Raw genomic sequence first — 26986 nt, 5'->3', positions numbered from 1 at the left:
TCTATTCTATTCTATTCTATTCTATTCCCATGCACTACTGCCTTTTAATAAAACACATTTATAAACAGTTTAGTTGTCACACGATTAGGTGTTTGTTTGCCACAGAGGACTTGGGTGCATTTTGTCGATCAGAGGACACAATGTTGATGGCTTCATCACCTCTTCTCTTAGTGTGAAGGGCAGTACACACACACACACACACACACACACACACACACACACACACACACACACACACACACACACACACACACACACACACACACACACACACACACACACACACTCTTCACCACCAACGAGACTTCACATTGACCCCACCTAATCAATTCACACATGCTCCTGCTTTAACCATTCACAAAATATTCAATAACAGTTCCACGCCAGACGGATCGATGAATCGCCACCAATACACACACACACACACACACACACACACACACACACACACAATGTCATCATGCGTCCCCAGTGAGTTGGAGGACTGTGGTGTAGTGTGTGTGAGATCTCAGTGAAGAGGTCATGACACAATCCTGTGACACAATGTCAGATGCGTCAGTGCTCTTGGGAGCTTTGTATGTGTGTGTGTGTTTGTGTGTGGGGGTGGTCTGGTAAACCCAACATTAATTGAGACAATATGTCCCCGCAAAGATGGCAATATCTGAAATCATTTTCAGATTTTTTTTTTTTTTCTTTTTTATGTAAAAATGCAGAATGTTTTCTGTGATGGGTGGTTTAGTGGTTACTAATTATTGGGATAAAATCATGTCTATGGAAAGTCCCCATAAAACATGAAAACATGCGTGTGTGTGTGTGTGTGTTTGTGTGTGTGTGCGTATCCTAAAAAGCCATAGCTCATAAATGCAGACAAAGGAGCTGCTGATAGTTAATGTTAATTAATACATTCATTAACCTAGTGCTAACCTCAGTGTGTGATTGACACAACCTCCCCAGTCTAAATGTGCTGATGGCTGGATTTGAAAGGCATGCTGGGAAAAGAGACAATAAGCTGCATCTTTGTCACAACGCCTTTACGCTCCAGCCAGTCAGATGGAGACGTGCCATTTGCAGCTTTAATTACACACAGGCCATTATGAGAGAGTGTTGTAAATCTACTGAAGTTTAGTTTTGTATTTTAAATGTCATGCCATCCTCCTCATCTCTCTCTCTCTCTCTCTCTCTCTCTCTCTCTCTCTCTCTCTCTCTCTCTCTCTCTCTCTCTCTCTCTCTCTCTCTCTCTCTCTCTCTCTCTCTCTCTCTCTCTCTCTCTCTCTCTCTCTCTCTCTCTCTCTCTCTCTCTCTCTCTCTCTCTCTGTTTAGTGCAGTGCTAATATGGTCTTTGGAATCATTTTTTTGGCTCTTACCTGCATTAGTGGCACTTACATTTATATGTTCAAGTCATTTAACAGACCTATAGTTAAAGACTCCATCAAACAGCTTGACAAGCATGGCTTTTTCTGTGTTGACTTATTTCTTATTATTACACGGCTCTGTGGAATACTTGATTCTGACTGGTCAATCGCGCCGTCCAGTGGTATGTTATTTCCCGATAACAACCGCTAAAAACTAACAACACAGGCTCATCCGGGTATCTGTCACTGACGTTGGCGCTATAGGAACATTAGGAACGTTTTTTCCTTGTGGAAGCTTTGCGTTTGGTGAGCTAATAAAATATTAAAACTCAGTCAAATCAATATTTTGTGTACAGTTATTTAATTAGGCCTATGTCATCCGGTATCGCAGACTCCCCATCTCTAGTTTCATACAAACACAGCTGCTGCCATTTTGAGACTATTGTTTTGTGCACTGTTGGATTATAAGATAACAAACAGGTACGATTTTAAAACAGTTTCATCTCAAATCAATATCTCTCATCCTCATAAATATTTATGTGGAGAAATGCCGTCTAATAAGTGGTATGAACCGATATGTACTGTATCCCTTACATGTCCATCTAGTTTGAACTTGCAGCTTGCTAGTAACTGCTTTCTCTTCAGAAGCTTTGTGTTTAAATAGCTAATAAAATATTTAAACTCAGATCAATATTTCATGTCTAATTATATACTTATGGCCATGTAGTAGCCATGTAATAAGTGGGATAATGTACAGCCAGCTGGATGTTATCTCAGAATAAACCCATTCAGGCTGATGCAAGACCATGATCCTGATCACCCTGTCGGGGTTTATTCTGAGATAACAACCGGCTGGATGTACATTATCCCTTACTTGAAACAAGAAATATGGACTAGACGTATTAATCAACAGCGTTAAGTTTTTGTCTTGGTTGTTGGACTACACTTTGGACAACTACAGATTGGACCAAAAATTGGATTATATGCTCCTGAATGTAATATGAGTGATTTATGTTTTTTTCCAGTTTTTCCAGGCGAGACTGTAAACTTTACTTTTGTGTTACATTTTTACATATTTATACGTACAAGCTTTACAGATTACATTAAAGGGTAACTCCACCTCTGGAAACATGAATGTGTATTTAAATTGGGTCATTTATGTAGAAGAAATGTGAAATTATTTTTGAATTTGGAGCTTTCTAGACTGAGAAAAGCCAGAAAATGTATTTTTGACTCATGTGGATGAAAGACAACAACTCCCAGAATGCACTTGCTTCTCTGCTCTACGAGGCCACTCCCAAGCCACGCCTACCGGTTAGAGAGCAGTTGTAAACAATAAAGCTAACTAGTCTCCGTGAGTCTGCCTGGGTTTTTGAGATCGCATCGCACAAAATGTCCGGGATTCGGCTTTTGCGTTCTACAGTCGCCATTCATTATGTTTACTGTGGCGAGCAGGACGAGGCTAGGGCCGCTGGAGAACGGCGCGAGGCCGGTGGCTACTGATGACCGACACCTGTGAGGCACTGGTCTCGTATCTCTCACGGAGGAGCGGGTATTTTCTTAGCAATGGTAAAACGCACATCAGCCGATCACTTGTTTAGCGTTCATGTAAACACTACATTCAGATTCACCAATCGGAATGAATTCAGTTAGATTGAAACAAAAGGTGTGCATGTAAACAATGAATGGCGACTGCAGAAAGCAAAGCCGAATCCCGGACATTTTGGACGATCTCGACGGCCGGACATGCAGGTTTCTGCCGGTGAAATCAAATGCACTGGCACTGATCTGTGATAGGTCTGTTAGCGCATTAGGTCCAACCCCCTATGGGCGGGTTTGAAAGGGTGGGAACTAGTGCTTGTAGTCTTAACAGAAATCCCCCCCTCTTACACTTCCTCCGACAATGACGCAAAATTACGTTTTTTGCGTCATTGTAGGAGGAAGTGTAAAGAGGTAAATACAGATTTCTCTCGTCTCAGGGGAAAATGAGAAAATGTTGCACGACCATTCAATAGTATGACTGGGTTTCTAACATTGCAAAGCTTAATGCAAATGGGTGGAGTGTTCCTTTAAAGCTAACAGACAAGGACTAAATGTCACAGCCACGCCAATATTTTATGTTAGATAGCTTTGTTTCATGACAGTGAAGCCCCTTTCTTCCCCCAGCTCTCGTTTGTTTGTTTATGATGACGTCTGCATCATTTTCAGACCATTACAGTATCCATAGAAATTCCACATGCTCGAAAGCCTTAACCCTGCGTCATGCTTTCAGCTCGTAAAGAGTCTTATCACTGTCTGGAGTCTCTAGAGAGCAGACCCTCATAAATCACATCACCCCCTGCCACCCAGACACTCAACACCGCACCGTAGACCCTATTAACCTGCCCCTATCTTAATGAGTTAGTTAACGCTCTATTTTCTGTTAATGTAGCTCATCCCTGAGCTCGGGTGCCTGGGGAATGCTGGGAAAGTGTGATAATTGGCCATAGTTTATCATCGATTGCAGACTGATGAATGGGGCGAGAGGGACTCAATTTGTTTATGTCTTGTTTTGCTTTATCTGACTGCCATCTCCCCCTCCCCCTCCCCTTCTCCATCACACCTCTTCTGAAGACTGGAGTCAACGTGCTCCTGCAGGATGTGAACGGGAACGTTCCACTTGACTACGCCACCGAGGGGACGGAAACCAGCTACATCCTCATCAGACACCTGGAGGAGAATGGTAGGGTCATTTATTCATTTAGTTCCTAATTTTCCAGTTTTGTATGACTACATACATGCATAACTAGGAGTTGGTGATTGGTGAACATATATGAACATAAATGCAGACTACCGTTCAAACGTTTGGGGTCGGTAATATGTTTTTAAAATAAGTCTCTTAAATGCAGCCTTGGTGAACATATTTGATCAAAAATACAGTAGAGACAGTAATATTCTGAAAACAGTTATTTATTCCATTGCTGAATTTTCAGCATCATTACTTCAGTCAGTTTAGTGTCTCATCCTAATAGGATGATTTGATGCACAAAATACATTTATTATTATTATCAATATTGAAAACAGTTGTGCTGTTTAATATTTTTGTGGAAAGTACAATACTTTTTTCCTAAGGATTCATTGATGAATAAAAAGTTCAAAATAAATAATTTATTTAAAATGTAAATATTTTGTAACATAAAAGTCTTTACTGTCACTTTTGATCAGTTTAATGTATTCTTGCTGAATAAACATTAATTTATTTAACAAAATAAAATAAATAATTCTGACCCTTTGTGTACTTAATTTATTTTCATCTGTTTTCTATTTTAAGAAATTTAAATTAAATTTAAATTAAATTAATAAAAAAAATAGTGAATTCAGAATATTCCTGATGTAACTATGGACTAGTTGTAGAAAACAACAATAAATTATTCATTTAGAGATTAAATTGTTTGCTCTGTTTCTTTTCCTTCTCTCCTTTATGCATGCATTGGTTATATTATAGGATACAGATATTTTAATACAGTGTTTTTCAATCATATATACCGTCATACGGCTCAGCCATGTTGTAAGTTAACAGTCATCTATTCTGTCAGCTCACACAGTGGGTGTAGTAAGAGTTACTTCAGCTTGCAAATCACTCAGTGAGAGCCAGAGAAACAGACACCCGTTTCTCGGCTGCTGTCAGAGATCTCATTTATCATTACATTTACCAGTCAAGACTCTCAGGATGGCCTTCTACAGACAACTCTCATCTTCAGTTACTGCTGATCTTATACTTTGTCTAATAGGCTACTTCACACTGTCAGTTTTTGGGACAACCAAATTTTTGACAACTGCATTTTACATGCAGTGTGAGTCTCGTAATGTCCGGTTCAAACAGCAACTTACAGTAGCGTTTTGCTATGAACGTGCAATGGAAGTCAAGCCTGTATTCTCTACCAGTAATCATAGCGACAGTGACCAAAGGAATATCAAAAATGCCGACGTCCATAAAACTGAAAAGTCATTTCACTTGACATGAGTTCAGTCGGGCCACGAGTTCATCCGTCAAGTTTTTATTAACTGACAGCATTTGACCCGAGTGTAGAACTCAAAACTCAGCAGGTCTGGTGGAGAACAGTGACTGGTTTGAGTACAGCTCTGGCTTTTTAACATTTAATCCTTAAAATATACTAGTATCTATTTTCATGCTACTAGTATGTAGTTTTTAGATACTATTATATATTCCATTAGGTACTAGTAATTATTCATTAGCTACTAGTGCTTATTCTTTGGGTACTAGTGCTTATTATTTAGGTACTAGCGTTTATTCTTTACGTACTAATTCTAGGTACTAGTGCTTACTCTTTAGGTACTAATGCTTATTCTTTAGGTACTAGTGCTTATTCTTCAGGTACTAGTGCTTACTCTTTAGGTACTAGTGCTTACTCTTTAGGTACTAGTGCTTATTATGTAGGTACTAGTGCTTATTCTTTAGGTACTAGTGCTTACTTTTTAGGTACTAGTGCTTACTCTTTAGGTAGTAGTGCTTATTCTTTAGGTACTAGTGCTTATTCTTTAGGTACTAGTGCTTACTCTGTAGGTACTAGTGGTTACTCTTTAGGTACTAGTGCTTATTCTTTAGGTACTAGTGCTTATTCTTTAGGTACTAGTGCTTACTCTTTAGGTACTAGTGCTTACTCTGTAGGTACTAGTGCTTATTCTGTAGGTACTAGTGCTTACTCTTTAGGTACTAGTGCTTACTCTGTAGGTACTAGTGCTTATTCTTTAGGTACTAGTGCTTATTCTTTAGGTACTAGTGCTTACTTTTTAGGTACTAGTGCTTACTCTTTAGGTAGTAGTGCTTATTCTTTAGGTACTAGTGCTTATTCTTTAGGTACTAGTGCTTACTCTTTAGGTACTAGTGCTTACTCTGTAGGTACTAGTGCTTATTCTTTAGGTACTAGTGCTTATTCTTTAGGTACTAGTGCTTACTCTGTAGGTACTAGTGCTTATTATTTAGGTACTAGTGCTTATTCTTTAGGTACTAGTGCTTACTCTTTAGGTACCAGGTGAAAGCGATCAGACTTGCCTCTTAGGGTCGATGGACACAGTGGGACCAGGCACAGGAGCGACCGCTGTCGTGGAAGGAACTGTGGCAGACCGACCAAGGGAAGTTGAGGTTTCTCCTGCGCTCGGTGACTGACCTGCTGCCCACACCAAGAAATATAAAGATCTGGGGCGGAGAGGAAGACCCATCTTGCAACCAATGTGGAGCAGCCTCCTGTACACTGAACCACATCCTGACCGGTTGTCCAAAGGCATTGGCAGAAGGGCGTTACAGATGGAGGCATGAAAAGGTCCTCACGGAAATTCCCAAGTGGGTGGAACAGCAGCGAGTCAAAGCCAACAACAATTAGGCCCATCCACCCAAAGCCATAACTTTCGTGAGGGAAGGAGACAAGGCTCATAAGACCGACACAGAGGCCAAGAACCCACCCTCTATCTTGCAACGAGCCTCCGACTGGAAGTTGAGAGTGGACCTGAAGAGGAAACTTGTCTTCCCACAGGACGTGGCAGTGACCTCCCTCCGACCAGATATGGTCCTGCTATCCAAGGAGCACGAAATCATCATAATTGCTGAGCTCACGGTGTCCTGGGAGGCTAGCCACGTCTCACCTACTGAAAAAAGCCAAGTACCAAGACCTGGTCGACAAAGCTGTTTTAAAGGGGTGGCATGCAAAATCGGTGTACTACTTCCTCCAGAGGGTGGGCCTGGAGTCTAAACAGCTGAAGAAAGCCACCAGGGACATAGCTGCAGCAGCTGAGTACAGCTCAAGATGGCTGTGGCTGAAGAGAGCCCACAGTTGGAACCCTTCTGCAGGTGAAGGCTAGTCAGTCTTCGCTGCCCCACTCAGACGAGGTGTTCAGGTTAAGGGGCGAAACACCTGAGACCCTGAGATCCCTGCTGACGATGCGGAAGGGTTCCAACAATGTGGATGCTCCAAGGAATACCATCTCGGAAGAAGATATGCATCACCATAGTTAGTGTAGTTTTTACAGTTGCAGATTGTGGCAAAGCATCTCTGATGTTTACTTCACCTTATTCTTTAGGTACTAGTGCTTATTCTTTAGGTACTAGTGCTTACTCTTTAGGTACTAGTACTTATTCTTTAGGTACTAGTGCTTACTTTTTAGGTACTAGTACTTAGTCTTTAGGTACTGGTGCTTATTCTTTAAGTATTAGTGCTTATCATTTAGATACTAGTTCTTATTCTTTAGGTACTAGTGCTTATTATTTAGGTACTAGTGCTTACTATTTAGGTTCTAATGCTTACTCTTTAAGCACTAGTTCTTATTCTTTAGATACTAGTGCTTATTCTTTACATACAGAACAGACAACCGTATTCTGTTGCTGTGTGAACGTGGCCATAGAGCACCATTTGCAAGTGAAGATTATTTGTTACCTCAGAATATATCCTCCAGTTGACACATGAGGGCACAGAGAGATATCTCATCTTGTCTGATCCGATACACTGCTGAATAAGAGCTCTGTCATATGACATCTGTCCTGATGTCCTTCTCACTTTGACACATGTCTGTGTGTATGTTAGGAGTGGACACAAGCTCTATGCACCAGATGAAGACCCAGCGCTCATCCACCATGATGTCTGACGTGAGGCAGCTGGTCAGCAGCGGGGGCAGCGTCAATCAACAAAATGATGATGGGGTCACGCTGGTGAGAAAATGCATGAATCCCAAAATATGTAACGGTTCACTGATCTCTAAACGTAATGTGTACAGATGGTGATTTTGAATGGGAAGGCTTGTGGCCAAATGAAACATGACCTGTTAAATGCTTGTGTTTGTATGTTGTGTTTACAGCTACACATCGCCAGTGCCAGTGGTTATAAGGAGGTGGTGTCAGTGCTGCTGGAGAACGGTGCAGATGTCCAGGTGTTTGACAACAGCTACTGGACACCCTTACATCTGGCTGCCAAATATGGGCAGGTACATATCATAACATGGCACTCATTTTCTTATGGACATTCATTTATTGAAATCACATTGTCCAATCAAAAAGCCTAAACCACGGCTTTGCAAGGGCTTGTTTATTTATTTTTAGTTATTTTAGGAATGTATCTACATGCCAAACTATCACTTGCAGTAATTAATTTTTATTTTATTTTACTTTACTTTTTTAATTTATTCTATTTTTACAATTGTTTATTATTATATTACTACAAATTAATATAATGCTTATTTTCTTTTGTATTTACATGCCAAATTGTCTCCTGCTGTAATTCTTTCTTTAATTAAATATTTACATTAAAAAAAACATATTGCCTTAATTTGTAGTGCTAAACAAATAAACAAATAAAAAAATTATTTATTTATTTTTAACATTTAATTTAGTCATTTGTTTATTCATTTGGATGGCACTACAAATTAATATAATATATTTAATATAATATATAAAATGGCGTGCGTAATAAACCTAATGCCGTCTGTGCACTTAATATTAATCAACAAAAAAAGCGAAAACCATTCACTGCTCTTTAATAATGATTAATTATATTTAATTTATACAAATAAATATGTCTGCTTGAAAAAATAAAGAATGATGTATGTAAGTTGTTATAAAGAATGCACATTCATTGAAAAGACCGTGTTCGTTCTACTTTAGGAGAAGTGTTTTTTTATTTAATTTTACGATTTTTTTGATTTATGTCACAACAGTTAAATCTGTGTCTGTATTGCATGTTCCAACATTAAAATCATTCATATTAACAGGTTAATAGATGTTTTCTATATAGTATATAGTATATCGTATATAATGGGTTTGGAAATTTTAGAGAAATTCTAAATGAAATGCATTACAATTTAACTAAACCCATTCGATTTTAGTCAACTAAAATCTTGTTGTATTTCATGACTAAAACTAAAACAATTCTGATGACTAAAATATGACTAAAACTAAATGGGAATTTAGTCAAAAGACTGTAACTTACTAAATCAAAATTAACATTAAGGTTTGGTTGATGATTAGTTGCATGTAATTATGCATAATTTACTGTTATTACTATGGTAAGTTCATGTAACGTGTAACAAGGACACTGTAAAGTGTTACCGAAAAAAAATTATGTATATAATTAGTTTTATACATTTGTTTATTCATTTGTATTGCAATTTAGTGCTGGGCAACGATTAATTATATATATGTGCAATATTCCCTGTACTTTCTTGTGTTTTGCCGTGATGTCAGATCACTGCTGTTCATGGTCTGTAGAATGTATCGATATTAGAGTTATCGTAGACTGTATACAGTTCATTATATCACCCTCCCTTCCTGTTCCTGATTAATGAGACTTCAACATTGCATTGATCTTACCAATTCCCAGCCAGATGGACTCGAGCTTTGAGGATCACATGCAAGAACTAACGTGTTTTATGTGAGTGAAATAACAGTGTTTGGAGATTGATTTCTGGAGGAAAGGACAAACCTGCTGACATGGTCAAATATTTCATAATCTTTCAGGTTGCTGATGAAGAGAAATTTCTTTCTTCTCCTTTGTTCTTTTTGTCCCTCAGGACACTCTTGCCTACATACACATATTTCTGATTTCCTTTTTCCTCTTTCCTCACTCTGTTTCTTTTGTGAGTTTAAGGTTTTTGGTCAGTACATTTCCTAACAGGGACCACAAAATGTCCCCACAAGGATTTTGCATATTGCATCTTTGTGGGGACATTACAGTACATCCCCATAACATAAGTATACCTGAAAACACACATTGTTGTGAGATGTTGTCTCTGCCCAGCTGCAATGAATTATGGATGTGGCCAAAGTCTCTCACACTCTCTCTCTCACACACACTCTCACACACACACACACACACGCGCACACACACGCGCACACACACGCACGCACACACACACGCACACACACACACACACACACACACACACAAACAAACATTGAGTCATTAGCACTGCAGATGGTTGTGTGACTCAGCAGAACTGCCATGCTGCAGATTTTGTTCAGTTTGAGCATCATCATTCACCAACTTAACAGCTGGAAACGCATATCTGTACATGCAGTAAACAATGGAGAACATTGTAAACTGGGTGGAATCACTGTAGGCCAACAGTTTCATGAAAACAACAAAATCCATTCGTAAATAAAATAACCAATTAACAGAATAAGAACAAGAAACGGATATAAATTATCCTAGGCGGAGCATGTGTAAGGCTGGCCGTGGACTTGAGTCTAGCCTCGAATCTTCTCACTCAAACCACTGTCTACTTCTGTTTGCTTTTAGAGGGAAAATCTGCCCATAACTGCTGGTCTGTAATAATAGCATATTGTATATGTGTTTGCATTTTGGAGAGCGTCAAAGTATATATCTGTTGATTTCTTGAACACAGTGGCCAATCAGAGGTTTTCAATTCAGTTTTTATTCGGTTCTGCATGCTCGCAAATATTCTCGTCATAACAAAGTGTAGACATTATGTAAACGAGATTTGTTGTTTAGTGTAGACAGCTTTATAGATTATAACTAATTTCTAATTTCCCACAAAACATATTTTTTTGTCTCATTTGATTGGGTGGACCAGCTGTCAATCTGAGTTGGCCAGTGCCAGACTGGCCCTTTTGTAGCCTCATCACTAGATGGAAAATTACAATGTCAATTTTGATTTTACTTGTAATATTCCCTAATCCTTCCCTTGCACTTTGTAACACATCTTTCCCTCGCAGGTTTTTTTTTTTTTTTTTTTTTTTTTTTTTGTCCAGAAAGCTTATTTTATTTCATTTTGATAATAATTTTTTCAATTTTTTTAATGATTTTTTTTTTTTTTGGAGATTTGTTTTATTTATTTATTTATTTATTTTACCTTTTTAAATTACTAGATTTGAGCAATAAATAATACATAAATGGTAATTTAATAATTTAAGCACATTCCTCACAGTCTTTCAACTTAAATTTAAAATAACTCACAATTTCATGCATAACCCTTTTAATTCAAAATATCTTACATTGGGTGTCTTTGCCGACCTCTTGTGGAAAGAAAAATAATATAACATGATATTTCATGACTCTTGCCACTTGATGGCCTTATAGCTCTATTTGGAGCAAATGTGCTGTTCTGCTGGGTCCTAAAGTCAGTTTCTCTTCTGTATGCATTCAGACACACATGCAGACATTTATAAAATAATTTTTAATTTGAAGCATTTTTAGGTTTTTCTATGTGTACTGAAGCATTCCTCGCATTCCATTCATTCCTATGGGGGTCAAATTGACCCGCGAGGGAAGGATTTGTCACTTTTTTTTCTTCTTTTTTTTCAATCACAAAACTCCTCGAGTCCATTATTTATTTATTTATTTATTTTGTGTATCCGTGGTTCAAGTGTGACAAAAGTCCTTGGACTCCTCTGATGAACAACCAATTTTTGAAGTCGCCTGCCATCTTGCAAGTTATTCTGTCGTATTTATCCCCAAAGCTGGTCACACGCATACATAATGCATCAAACATGCTTTTACATCATACAGTGTATGCACACACACAGTCTCACACACTTTTGCAACATGACTTCAATGTTGAGTCTGAAATACTATGAGATAGTGCCTGGAACAGCCTGTGTGTGTGTGTAAAGCAAGCAATAGCACGGTAACAGAATTAAAAAGACAAGTAAACAGATTTCGATAAATATGTCTGTATATCTGTGTGCAGGCAGTGGCTAATGAACACACTGCTGAGGGTGTGAATGTGAGATGTTAGCATATGTTTGGCACTGGAGACAGGAGCAGAGCTGATGGATGCAGCCGTCTTTAAGAAGTGACCTACATATTTCAGTATTCTCTTTGAGTTCCTCTCAAGTCATGGATGTGTGTTTGTACCCCTACAGACCCACATTGTGAGCCAGCTGTTGAAGCACAAAGCAGATCCAACTCTACTGAACTGCAACCAGGACAAGCCCTCAGGTACAAAGACACATTCAATGTGGTCGACCAATACAAAGATTCAAGTCACTGATGTTGATATCGAGCTTGGTATAGATTACATCCTTTTCCGTTCAAATTCACATTGCTGAAAGGTGTCTGTCTGTAGAACATAATTACTATTAAACGATTATTCAAGTATTATAATATTTTTAAGTGTACAAGTCAACAATTACTGTAATACAAAATGAATATAAGGCTGTTATTGTATGTTCATATTACAATCATGAGAATTTTTTACATAATTTTCTTGAGAATTGGGGAGAAAATGTGCTACAGTTATGTTAATAATGCAAAAAAAGGTCCTAATAATATGGGCTTCATTTTCCTTAAGCATATTGTAATTTATCTTTTTTACTTCATTTTTGTAAATTTTTGTTATTTTTTGGTAAGACTCAAGATTGCTGCTTTAGATTTTTCAGCAAAATTTCTTTAATTTTTTTAACAAATTATTACTTTTATTCATCAAGTATCCAAGGATAACTTTATCAAAAGTGACGAAGGCATTTAAAATGTTAAAAAAAAAAAAAAAAAATATATTAAATAAATGCTGTTCTTTTAATTTTTTTTTATTTTTTATTCATCAATGAAACCTAAAAAAAGTATCACAGTTTCCAAAAAAAATATGAATCTGCATAACTGATTTTAACATTGATAATAAAATGAAATGTTTCTTGAGCAGCAAATCAGAATATCAGAATGATTTCTGAAGGATCATGTGACACTGAAGACTGGAGTAATGAGGCTGAAAATTCAGCTTTACCATCACAGGAATAAATTGCATTTTAATAGATTTAAATATAAAATAGTTTTTGTTCAATTGTAACAATATTTCACATCATTATTATTCAATAAAATAAATGCAGCCTTGGTGAGTATAATATACTTCTTTCTACTGGTAGTGTACTTGACAAATGCAGTCCCAGATTGCATTGTGTTCCCTTCACTCATATAGTGTACACATTTGTAGTTAACAAGTGCAAGGCATTGAGAAGCAGGAACAAAAAACTATTATTTTTCTCCCCATGTCTCCTCAAGTTGCTGTCTCATACATCATTTTTGGCTTCTTTTTCACGGCCTGTACAAATCAGTGTAAAAGACGACTAGAAACTCCATGATGTTTGATGACATATTGTCAAGAATCAAGTATTTGTGTGAGAGTGTATTTGGGACACGACGGAAGTCGTGATACTGTGAGTTGCAGCAGGCTTCAGTTTTGGAGAGCAAATAACATTTGACTCGTATAACAAAAATATATTCCATTCACTAGTCATGCGCTGTCTGATATGCGGGGTTTTTTACTTTAGGAAAAAATAAGAAGTATTTGTTTTATAAACCATCGGTTTGTTATATTGGTCTTTTTCATGCTATAGCCGATATGCTGATGGTTGTGAATTGATAAAAAATCGCAACCCCCCCCCCCAAAAAAAACTATACATTGGTGCATCTCTATATATATTAGCTTTATTTCACCTTGAAAGTCACCCAAACAAAAATTATGATTTCTTGATTTTCTATTGGTTCATCATCAAGTTTAGCATCAGGACTAAATGGATTCATTTATTTATTATTTCCATCAGTAAGTTCATCTATCAAGTTGGTTAAGATTATTGAAGTATGACCCAGACATAACCTAAGTTAAGACATTTTTACAAAACATTGTCTACAAAGTCCCTGTCATTATTCATTATTTCATTTATAGTACTGTTCAAAAGTTTGAGGTCTGTAAAATGTTTTTTGCTTTTGAAAAGTCTCTCTTATGCTCACGAGAGAGGAGAGAGAGAGAGAGAGAGAGAGAGAGAGAGAGAGAGAGTCTTTACTGTCACTTTTGATCAATTTAATGTGTCCCTGATGAATAATAATAAATATATTTGAGCGATAGTGTTACTAAACGTTATATCTTCAAAGTGTCTTATATTTCTTGCTTATTTTTTTGCTGTCTTAGTTCTTACAGTTCATTCCCTTTTAAATAATTTCAGAGCAAAAGTGTATATAAATGTTGAGATATATTTAATATATAATATGAATATTTTTCCTATTGGCCCATCCATAGTATGTGGATATTAAATCTACCAGATATTACTGTGTATGTAGTTAGTTTCTGTGTTTTTTTTTGTTTTTTTTACACAGAAACCAAAGTTGTCAGGGATGTGTTACACACTTGCTCTTCCTCTCTAGAGCTTTCTGTCGGGTGTGCATAATTCATAGCTGGGTAGATTCACTCAGTTCTGTCCGCTACTCTGCTGATGTCTGTGAAACTGCTTCCACTAGCCTGTGGCTCAGGATACTTAATATCACAACTACTGTCACGACTCATTTAAGCCAAGAGTTTCAAAGGGAAATATAATTAAAAACAAGACTTTTTTTAAATAAAACCCTCCAAAGTTCCCTCCCCAATCCACACAGATCATTTATGAAAACTTGCCTGCAAAAACAGGTTATTGAGAAACAACATGGTGTTTTTGTCATGTTAAATCACTGTCTAGGTTTACATATCAAAACTGATTTCACTTGGCGTCGAGTAAGATTGAGTGATACTTATTTCACATTTTACGGTTACTGTACTTTTTTTCAGTAACCTGGTAGTCAAACTAATTATATGATAGTTATATATATATATATATATATATATATATATATATATATATATATATATATATATATATATATATATATATATATATATATATATATTCAAAAGTTTGGAAACATTGTTTTTTTATATTTTTGAAAGAAGCCTCTAATGCTTATCAAGGCTTATTACAACTTAAAATAATAGTTTTCTATTTGAATATACTTTAAAAAATAATTTATTCCTGTGATGCAAAGCTGAATTTTCAGCATCATTACTCCAGTCTTCAGTGTCACACGTGACATCCAGTCTATCACATGATCCTTTAGAAATCATTCTAATATTCTGATTTATTATGAGTGTTGGAAACAGTTCTGCTGCCTAATATATTTGATGAATAAAAGGTTAAAAAGAACTGCATTTATTCAAAATTAAAAATATTTTCTAATAATATAAATCTTCTTTACTATCACTTTTTATCAATTTAACACATCCTTGCTGAATAAAAGTATTGATTTATTTCAAAAAAAGAAAGAAAAAAAAATACTGACCCCAAATTACTGACCAGTAGTGTATATTATTAATTCAAAAGATTTCTATTTTTAAAACATTTGCTTCTTTTTTTTCTTTTTCTTTTTCTTTTTTTTTTTTTTTACTTTTTATTCATCAAAGTATCCTAAAAAAGTATCACAGGTTATGAAAAAATATTAAGCAGCAGAACTGTTTCCAACTTTGATAATGAATCATCATATTAGAATGATTTCTAAAGGATCATGTGATAGACTGGAGTAATGATCCTGAAAATTCTGCTTTGCATCACAGAAATAAATGATAATTTAAAGTATAATAAATTAAAAAACTTCATGTGCGAAGACTCAATCTTACGATTGATCATTTAGAGAGGTCATTTACATATTGGTACAGAATTTTTTTTTTTTTTTTTTTTTTAAAGGTTTGAGTTTTTTGCACAAAATAGTCAAAGTATTTATATGGCCATTTTAGTTGCCAAGTCTGTGGTTTTCCCGCAGAATTGGACTAGTTTTAAACTTGTCGTGAATTGATTTTTCCCACCATGGGATGAAGGTTTGACTTATTGCATAAATTATTTTTGACTTAAGATGGTTGCATTTGAAATATTTTATATTCTTCCAATGATGACACTGTGCTAGATGTTAAGTTTTGTAAAGGGTGGCCATTGTTAGGGATCCTTTAAGCTGTTTATGATCACTATGATAGTGGTTTTCACTTAGTATAAGTGACTGTAAAATATGATTTTATTTATGGAATTGGCAAATTTGTATATCTTATATATGGTCATTGGGGTATTTTTGACAACCCTTTAAATGTGCTGTTTTCTTATTAGTATGCCTTTAGGACTACTATGCAATAACCCTGTTTGCTTGTGAAATTAAATACAGCACTGTACTTCACTTATTAGAACATATTTTTTATTTGTTTATTTTTGTTTTGAGGAACCTCAGAGGAAAAAATATGTTAGCAAGAATAAAATAATTTGCCAATGGGATAAGAAAAATAAACGTATTGCAAGAAGCACGTTTCCCTGAAAATTCTTAGTATCTTATGCAATTTTGCTTCAAGTATCTTGAGGATGTTTAGAGTTATTTATTTTTTTACTGGAAAACAACAAACTTATTGATTATGATCTCACTCTTTCAGTGTGCTACTTGGCTTGCAAGACAGAGACTCGTGCGCCTCGTACTAAACCTCCAGCAAGGTGTTAGATCAGTCTTTCCCCAGCGCTCCGCATCTCAGACTCTAATCAATAGCTCATTCTAAGACCCCAGCTTAACTCAAGGATGTCTGGGATGAAACGCAGAGCCAAAGTGAATCCTTTCTTTTCACTTAAAGTCTCTTTAGAGAGCAGTGGTATATATCTGACTTTCTGAGAGAATGTGTGCGATTGGAGGATTGTTCTTTTGGGTGTCACTCTCTTTCTCTTGAGAAAGACAAAAGGCTGGTCCCTTATCCTCTCTTAGGGTTTCTTTTAGGAGGGAAGGATTATCTGTCTCTCCGTCCCCCGTCCCCCCCCAATCAGAGCACAGATGGATCAATCTGCAGCAGGGCTCAATGCCCATCACAAAAACGGCCAGATCCATGCGAGAGACAGCAGGGGGTGAGACATACAGAGGGAATGAGGGAGAACATTGATTGGATCCCAGGGGAAATCATGGCTCAAAATGACATAATAAATGCCATCTTTAGTCACTAATAATTGTCAGATTTTGAAAAGATTAAACTGTCTGCCTTCTCCTTCAAAAGGAATAGTTCACCCAAAAAGGAATGGTTAAATAACGTTGCCTTTCCAAACCAATATTGCCTTTTTTTCTTATGTTGAAGATTTTTACTTTATTTAAAAATAAAATAAGTCTCTTTGAAATCAACTTCATCTATAATTGGCTTGCATCAGCTCTTCTGTTATAGTCACTTCTGGCTTCTAGTAAGATGATTTATACATTGACCCACTGTGACTTTGTTTTTTTGTTTTTTTCAGACGTCGCTGCTACTGAGCAGATTGCAGATATGCTGATGAGAGCAGAGGAATTCTGGGTACAGAGACAGACAGACCCCTCGGTCCCGTCTCCTCAATCAGAAGAGCACTGCACAGAGGTCAACCAGGACAACAACCTGCCTGTAAAAAAACTGTATGTATAGTAGTTATTTACAGACTTTATTCTTGATTCAGTGAATGTTTGGCCAGTCCATGGACTGAAGATTTTAGAGAATTCAGACGACATCAAAAAATGACTAGCAAAAGACAAAAAAATTTCCCTGTATGAGTACATGTTTTATATTTATACCATGAAATAGTTAGGCAATATTAAAGTCGCCCCAAATATTAGTACAGCTGCAAATGTGATTGATTTTATACAAAAGTTCAATAAACTAGATGTTAATATGAAGTGACTTTTATTTTAGAGACAATATTGCTTCATTTTGCAAGCAAAAATAGCTTCAAACAAAGCCACAGCGAAACCATTGTGCATCTCTGATCAACACACAGTGGTGTTTTGTTACTAAATGAATCAATGAGTTCATGAAAGAAAGAAAGAATCAGTTGAGTGAATGATTCAATGACTTACTCATAAAGTCACAAGCTTATTACCTGAATAAATCAGCCATTTTGAATGAATCGGCTGAATTATTTAATTACTTGCGCGTTAAGACCAACTACTGGTCATTTTAAATTCATATTTAAAGTACCTTTTTTAAATAATTGTATATTTCTAAATGTTATATTTAAAACATTCATCTCATATCATTATTTATGCAATTAAGGTATAAATGCATTCATGTCACCTCTGAGCTGCATTAAACAGTTTGTAAATACAACTAAATGCCACTTCAGATGCAGCAAAGATGGATTTTTTTTATATATATATATATATATATATATATATATATATATATATATATATATATATATATATATATATATATATATATATATATATATATATATATATTAATTTGTTTCTCCCTTCCTTCAGAGCTACTATGGCTCTACCCATCTCTAGAAGGGACAGTTTGTTGGAGAAGGAGGCTATGTTCAGGGACTCAGGAGGAGCTCTGACACAGCAGCCTTCACTTGATAACGGGCTGGATGGACCGTATCCCAGCACTGCAGGAAAACTGGAACAGGTCAGAGGAGAGATGAGAACTATCTGGGGAAAATTGTATCCTAAAGAATGTGTAAAAAAAGTCATAGGTTTTAAAGCATAGCTTCAATGCATAGCCACAATAATTTACAGTATAAAACTGAACCGATCCCATACATTCCACTTGCACAGAGCAATTGTATTCTGTTCTGGTCTTGCACATTACTTAAAGGGTAATAAAGAGAAATGAGTAACATCTAATACACTTAGATCCCGTCTCACCAAGGCAGGTTTTGGATCAATGGCATGCATTGAGAAAGTCCTGCCTCGCTATCGGTGTGCAGTGAGTAGAATCAGTCATAGTTTGGATGTAGAGAGCATTAGTAATCTATCCCACTTCACACTCTGACCCTACACACCCTTGACCTCTGATAAAACTGAGGAAATCAGTTCCATTACTCTCAGGCATGCAGTGCTGTGTGAGCTGAAAGTTGAGTGTATGTGTGTGTATTAGGAAGCAGAAAGTGGACTTTACCACTTCTTTTACCATTTTATTGATAAGACAACATGACGTAATCACAATGCATTTACACTATCGTTCAAATAGCTGGTGTCAGTAAGTTCTTTTTTTTTTTATTGAAAGAAATAACTTTTATTCAGCAATGGTGCATTAAATTGTAAAAAAAACAATACAAATTAAAATTCATAATATCATAGAATCCTGAAAAAATGTATTAAGCAGCACAGCTGTTTTTAACATTGATAATAATAAGAAATGTTACTTGAGCAGCAAAATTAGAATGGTCTCTGAAGAATCATGTGACACTGAAGACTGAAGTAATGATGCTGAATTTTCAGCTTTGCCGTCAGAGAAATAAATTACATTTTGAAATGTATTAAAAAAGAAAATGGATATTATACATTATTCTGACTGTATTGCAACCTTGGTGAGCATAATAGTCTAAAAAAATCTAACTATTAACTATCACTTTTGCCTCAAACTCCTAATTACTACTTATTAATAGTTAGAAAGGTAGTTGTTAAATTTAGGGATTGGTTAGGATTGGGGATGTAGAATATGGTCATGCAGAATAAGGCATTAATATGCGCTTTATAAGTACTAATAAACAGACAATATGATAGTAATTTGCATGCTTATAAGCAACTTGTTAATAGTGAGAATTGGACCTTAAACTAAATTGTTACCTATTTTTATAATAACGTGCCCTGATGAGTCTTGCGCAATAAAACCAGGGGCTTTTGTTAAAATATAGTTCACCTAATAGTTTGCCCAAAGATATCTATCTGTATATCTGTGGAACACAAATGGAGATTTTTATTATTATTATTATTATTATTTTTTTTTATGTATATGATAATGTGTTTCAGGTTAAACTGATGCCTCCTGCCCCTAACGATGACCTTGCATCCCTCAGCGAGCTCACGGACAGCAGCCTGCTCTATGAGATGCAGAAGCGCTTCGCCAACGACCAGATATATGTATGTAAATATACAAGCACATATACTATAATTGGACTTTTGTTTTGCTTTTAGTTTTCCAACCCTTAGTCTAGCCCCTCCAGCAAGAGTCCTTCATTCTCTGTTTTAACCCACTCTGAGGGAGGCGACATCCGGATTCTGGCCTCTATCATACACTCTTTCACCAAGCCATCCGGTCCAGTGTGCCTCTCGCACACTCATTGCTGCTGGATCTCTTGTCTTGTGGTCTTGGAGAGCAGCCAAGGCCTCTGTTTGTAGTGTGGCCAGGGACTGGTGTTTGGATGGCAGCCCTCTAGGTCTCACTGTATTCAGGCCAAAGACTTGAGCCAGCCCTGGGGAGATGAAAAGACATTGACTCTCTGTTAACGGCTGCTGTCGTTACTGCTACTATTACTGCCATGACTGTTGCTGCTATAAATCTTGGCCTCTGATGTTTACTACATGTCTTGATGCTACTGTAATCCTACAATGGTACTAACTCATTCGCATACTGTATATGCGATTAAAAAAAAAGTATACGTTAAAAAAAGTATGTTTAGTGTGTAGTATTAATGTAATCCGGATGTTAGGATTGACAACATTCGCCATGCTGTCATTATTATGCGACCTACCAGCTTCAGTTGCATCAGTTCACCTCCATTCACAAATCTTCTTTTATGAATACTGTGAATTCGGACATACTACTTGACTCACGTACTGTTTTTCGCCTATTATAAAGTATGGAGGTAGGCATATTCGGATGCAGTGAATCAGTTTCCTTTCATTTACTGCCACCATGGATACTGCAAACACTGGTGATTTAGATTTATGAGCATTTGCTACCTTTTTTTGATTCGTAGGGGCCTATCATACACCCGGCGCAATGTGTTTGTTTGTTTTGTTTTTTTGCTAGTTTTTTTTTTGTTTGTTTTTTTGCTAGTCCTGCGCCTAGTTGTTTAAATAACAAATGCATTTGCGCCCAGTTGTGCGCGCATGGGCGTGCTGGTCTGAAAACGAGGTGTGTTCTGGCACATTGTTGGCGCGTTGCTATTTTGAGGCAACTGAAATGGACTGCGCCATTGACCAACAAAAACCTGGTCTAAAGTCAATAGTATTTTTTCTTTTTTTTGTTATTTAAAGGGCGCATTAGTAAGGCGGGTGCACAACACGCAAACACTCTGCTTATTACACACACAGAGATGCGCAGCAGCACACAAACATGCCAAATATAAAAAAATGTTAAATATTATTTTTGTGTATATAAAGATATGGTGGAATCCGGCTTGTCCCATAGATGGTCTGCTTGCACGCTTTAACCTCACGCACGAGCAGATCCGTATGCACACTGGAGACGCGTTCAGTCTTTCCACTATCAAAATCCATCATTTAAATAGCAATCCGCCATGGTGCGAGCACAGCTGGCTTTTAAAGGGAATGGGAGATGAGACTCTGAATGGTTTATTGCATGTTACGCCCAAAACACACCCATTACTCATTATGAGAATAAGGACAACCCTTTTAGACCATGCGCTGGGTGCGCCGACCGTTTTTCCCGTCGTTAAACTAGCAAAAGTGGATTCAGACACGCCCTAAGTGAACTTGCGCCCTGCGCTTTAGACCATGCGCTTAGATCGTTAAAATAGGGCCCTTAGGATTGAGTTTGTGTTTTTCATGATGTACCTAAGACTTTTATGATCACCTTTTCATATATGTGAAATGACTAACAATGACTTGCCAAGTTGCTGAATAATGAGGGGTCATTGATGGGGCTGGGTAATATATTGAATTTTCTTTATCTGTTTGCGAGAATTTTGGTGGCATTTGCTAAAATTAAATATGTAAATGTTGACAGTTTACAGTACATGTTTGTATGGTACATTGATTTGTATTTTGTTTTTTTCAAAAGAGCAATTCTCAGCATGAACAACTCTGTAGAGCATCCATTCTTACAGTCACATGCTTATACACCCTCTCTTCATGTGGCATGACTTGTTCTGTCCTAAAGGAGAGTTTTCTTTTCTTATGAATCAATCAGAACACGATTAAAGGAATAAATCCATCTCTATATTCATCCCCCACCTCAACTTGGATCGTTCAAACAGGCCTGCGGTCCATAGTGCCTGGCAGTCGACTACACACTGTGCTCCTTCATGACCGGAGCCAAATCTGTGCTTAATGGCCACTGCTATTCCCACACTTTTCAATGGGGCATAATGAAGTCTCCCTACTGATATGGAGGGAGAGAGCAGAGATGGGGCCTTTTGTGTTACACTGTAATGGGGTCTAATGATGTCTGTCATTACTGCAATGATGGATCGAGATGGTGATGGTTACTGATCGTTTAGGATGAGATGGAAAGAGTGAGAGATGCCAGACATGCACTTTGTAAAAGGAAATTGATCCATGTTTCCCTCAGCAGATGTGAAGTCCTGTCTGATGTTGCTTATTTAGTTCATTCAACTCTAGATGTAGATACAAACTTCTCTAATATGGACTAGTATACCTCCACACCAACAAAGGATGCTCTATGATCACACTATTTCTGAGTCTTGTCATAGCAAATAGGTTGGACATGTTCACGATCCTCTGAAAAAGAGCCCAAGTATGCCAGTATTCATCAGATGTTTTGTGAAACTAAGACTGAAAGGTAATTGACCTTCAGGTTGCTCTTGAGAGCTCACTAGACTATACAGCAGCAACCTGGCCCTCTATTCCCAGGAGGCATTGCTGTGGTGTTGGCGATAAGGCTTGTTATTGAGTATTCTGACCAGGGGCAAGGATTGAGGCTGGTGACCCTGATGAGAGGTAACTTAGCTGTTGGCCTGCACTGAAACCCTTGGGACTCATGAGTGCCATCATAACCGCTGGATACAATTTAGATTGTGTTTTTCTGTGGTGTTTAAGGGTGAGTTTATCTGAAATAGGTGATGCCATTGACATGGAAGAACTGCAGAAGTGCACTACCATTCAAATGTTTTTGAAAGCAGTCTCTTATTCTTACCAAAGGCTGCATTTATTTGATCAGAAATACAGTAAAAACCGTAATATTGTGAAATATTATTAACATTTTAAAATATCTGAATACATTTTAAAATGCAATTTATTCGGAAAAGCTGAATATTCAGCATCATTACTCCAGCCTTCAGTGTCACGTGATCCTTCAGAAATCATTGTAATATGCTGATTTAGCACTCAAGAAACATTTTTTTATTACTATCAATGTTGAAAACAGTTGTTGCTTAAAGTTTTTTTGTGGAAAACGTGATACTTTTTTCAAGATTAATTGGTCAATGGAAAGTTCAGAAGAGCAGCATTTATTAAAAACAATATTTTTCAATATTTTAAATGACTTTACTGTCACTTTTGATCAATTTAATGCATCTTTGCTGAATAAAAGTACCTTAAAAAAAAACAAGAACAAGAACTGACCCAAACCTTGTGAATAGTATTGTATTGCAGACCATTCTTCCATACAGAATCTCTCCAGATCCTTCATTTATGTTGATAGATAGTTTTCTATAGGGTTCAGGTCAGGGGACTGGGATGGCCATGGCAGAACCTTCATTGTGTGCTCAGTGACACATTTGCATGTTGATGTTTGTTTTGGATCATTGTCCTGATGGAAGATCCAACCACGGCCCGCTATAAGATTTCTAGCAGAGGCAGCCAGGTTGTGATTTTTTTATTTTTTATTTGTTGAAATTTGAATTCATGATGTCTTGTGTCTGAACAAGATGTCCTGGACCTCCAGCAGAAAAATAGGCCCTCAACATTAAAGATAAAGCTGTATATTTAACCGTGCATGCTTGCACCAAATGCATCACGTGGGTTTACTGCCAAAAAGCTATTTTTTAGTTTCATCTGACCATAGAACCCGTTCCATGGAGTTTAGGCTTTCTGACCCCAAGACTCATTTAATTTTTTCACAAATCTCAAGCTATGATTCTTGTCGAGTCTTAGGCCAGTCATATTATATTCCTCGCCATGCATTAAGACAATACAGTCACACGTCATCATCCAGGCAGATTCATAACCTCTCCGGTTTAATTGCAACATCTTAATTATTCCCCTGATGGTGGAAATGGAAATGTTATTTTCTTACAGTCACTTTCTATTTCGTGTAGCTATACAAGCTTTCGCTGCACATCAGAACTGTAATCTTTGTTTTTACCTATTGTGATGAATGATATTTACCAAGGGTGCCAATCATTTTGACCACCACTGTATATTATGGCTCAGACATAAGATTTTGTGCTGTTAATCTTACAGTCTCTCTCAAAAACAGTGATTAGTTCTTCCTTAAAAGCTCTCATTTCATCAACCCAGTAAAAGTGACAACATTTCGAAGGAGACGGGTGTTCCCCGACTCCCAGAAGTTGCGTAGCACCAACCAATCAAATTGAAACTACTAACTTCAGGCAGTTCTTGTCATTATTTGTGTGCAATATGATGGAATGTCACTGTTCACATAACTCAAATTTTCTGTATTTTCAGACGTACATTGGACACATTCTTCTCCTCATTAACCCTTACAAGGACCTGCCCATCTACTCTAATCTCGTAAGTATAGACAAGTGTGTGTGGATTTTTTTTTATGAAATCAATGTTCAGTTCATCAGCAGTATTATTTAGAACGTGCATCTGTATATCTGGCCTTTTTGATTTGTTCTCTAGTTCACACACTAAGCGCAGCGTAACACATCTAGTTCAAACAGGACTTGATCTTCTGATAAATTATTCATGTCTTTCCTGACAGTGATAGCCTACTCAACATACAGCACCCACTTCCTGTGCCCTCTTCATCTACCCATCAGATCTTCTCCCCTCCTTCCTCTGTTTATTTCTGTATATTCCTCAATATTGTTAGAGGTTCTCAAGTTCTCAAGCCCGACTGCCGTTCCGCCGTCCCCTCAGATACAGCTGGCTGTCCACAGAAAGACAGAGTTGATGAGAGAACACTCATCAGGGACACACAGCATGTGCTGCCCACCGCTAAGAAAAATAAAAGATGACAAGATGACCATCTGTCCGGCGTAACGCTTTATTGGCACGTGAAGGGGAGCAGAGGAGTAGATAGAACACACACACACACTTTATAAATGATATGCAGTGGGTCCGCTGGGGCGTCTGTCCCCTGTTGGCCCCCTGCATCAGAGACTCATTTCAGGCATGATTTCTCCTGTGTGTCCCCTAGATTGGGGCTCAGAGGCAGAATGCCGCATTGAAAGAGAAGGACATATAGCGTCATCTGTGATGGCCTCAGACCACCATCATGCTCAGGTTACATCACCTGACCTCCTTTATCACATACTTTAATCTAGGGTCTGTATATCAATCTCTGTCCTTCAGTGCACAGCCTCCATCTTGTCCTTTCAAACTGTCCAAGCGATGCTGTATGGCTAATTTTCAATAAATTCCAATCACTTCGGTCTAAAATTCAAACTATACTGACTAAACTAAAATATTATTAAATATATATTTTTAACTAACTTTTAACTAGAATAAAATGTTAGATTCAATTTAATTTTGGTGTTTGTTTTGTTTGTTTGTTTGTTTGTTTTGGGGGGGGGGCGTGTTCTTTTTTGTTTTGATGTTTTGTTTCAGTGGTTTTTTTTCTTGTTTTGGGGTTTTTGTTTTGCTTTTTATGTTTTGGTTTGATTTCAGTTTGTTTTTTGTTGTGTTTTGGGGTCTTTTAAATGCAAAAATGTTTTGTTTTGTTTTGTTTGTTGTTTTGTCCATGCACAGGATTGTGGGATATCATAAGCGAAAAGTGAAATGTTCATCTACTGTATGCTGCCTTCTAAAACTAGATAAAGGAATTTCACAGCAGTAGACCGAATATTATACAAACTTTGTCTATGACAATAGTCTTCTGCACATATGGATGTGGTGTTTATACATTTGGTCAATCGTGGACCTCAGTATACTGCCTTTTAAAGGCTGCAATTTTCGTGATTCATCCACAGCCTGCAACTCTCTCTTCCTCTCTCCTTCCTTTGCCCTTGTGTGTACAGTATGTGTGTGTTGTGTCTCAGTGGTAAAGGGTCATGTGAAATTCGCATCAAAGCCGTTTAGCTGTCACCATGATGCTCAGCGTCTTGTTTTCAATTGCCTGGATCAAAGGATCAAGTTTCTGTGCTGTGGCTATACATGTTTAAATAAATGCAAGTAAGAAAAGACCAATCACAATTCAGTATGCATATTGTAGATGTAAGAATAAAGAATAGTCAGAATTTCATATGCAAATATCACAATGATGTAATTACTGTTGGTCGCATTTAGAATTTTTCTTTTAAGATTACATTTCTTAACTTACAAAAGGCAATAGAAGATAGCAAACCTAAGACGAAGACCTGCAATTGTCTGCAAAATAAAGTTTTAAATGTCTAAAGAGTGTTTAAAGAGTCTTTACGCTAAGCACCTCAGGCTTAATTAACTGCAGGAGTTTAATGCTTAAAGGTTTAGTACTAATCCAGACCAGAGTGTTTGAAGAATCGCAATACTAACAAGCACAGGTTATGGGAAATTAGCAGAGTTATGTAAATGTGTAATGTTTCTGTCTCTCTCTCTCTCTCAGGTCAGTCAGTTGTATCTGAGCTCCAGTGGTCGTCTGTGTTCCTCTCTCCCGCCTCATATCTTCTCTTCAGCTGAGCGCGCTTATCACATGATGCTGCAGGAGCGACGCCCACAGTGTTTCATCATCAGGTGCCGCCCACTGACATGCATAACACTGCCACATCTGTCATTCATTCTTCACCTTTTCATGTCTTACTTGCACAATTAATAATAATAATAAATAAATAAAATAAAAAAAAAAAAAAATATATATATATATATATATATATATATATATATATATATATATATATATATTTATATTATATTATATTTATATTATATTATATTATATTATATTATATTATATTATATTATATATAAAATTAATTAACTGAATGTTTTCTTTCTGGAACACCTATAAAAAGTAAAAAGGAAGTCTTTCATCAA

General features: G+C 36.9%; 1 protein-coding gene across 4 annotated transcripts in view; it reads left to right on the top strand.

Moving 5' to 3' along the window:
• myo16 (myosin XVI) overlaps positions 1-26986 on the top strand; it is a 221366-nt gene that overhangs the window by 103680 nt on the left and 90700 nt on the right. For all 4 annotated transcript variants that reach the window (XM_084122649.1, XM_084122646.1, XM_084122648.1 and 1 more), the window contains exons 5-13: positions 3966-4074; positions 7928-8052; positions 8199-8324; positions 12220-12295; positions 17398-17548; positions 18395-18545; positions 19892-20002; positions 24476-24541; positions 26559-26686. In XM_084122649.1, the coding sequence (XP_083978775.1) occupies positions 3966-4074; positions 7928-8052; positions 8199-8324; positions 12220-12295; positions 17398-17548; positions 18395-18545; positions 19892-20002; positions 24476-24541; positions 26559-26686 (1043 nt within the window). The remainder of the gene's footprint in view (positions 1-3965; positions 4075-7927; positions 8053-8198; positions 8325-12219; positions 12296-17397; positions 17549-18394; positions 18546-19891; positions 20003-24475; positions 24542-26558; positions 26687-26986) is intronic.

This window comes from Abramis brama (genome assembly GCF_963993115.1).
Source record: "Abramis brama genome assembly, chromosome: 8".
In the NCBI taxonomy this organism is placed as follows: Eukaryota; Metazoa; Chordata; class Actinopteri; order Cypriniformes; family Leuciscidae; genus Abramis; species Abramis brama.
Note: the sequence above shows the minus strand (reverse complement) of the source record. Positions and strands in the feature narration are given on the sequence as shown.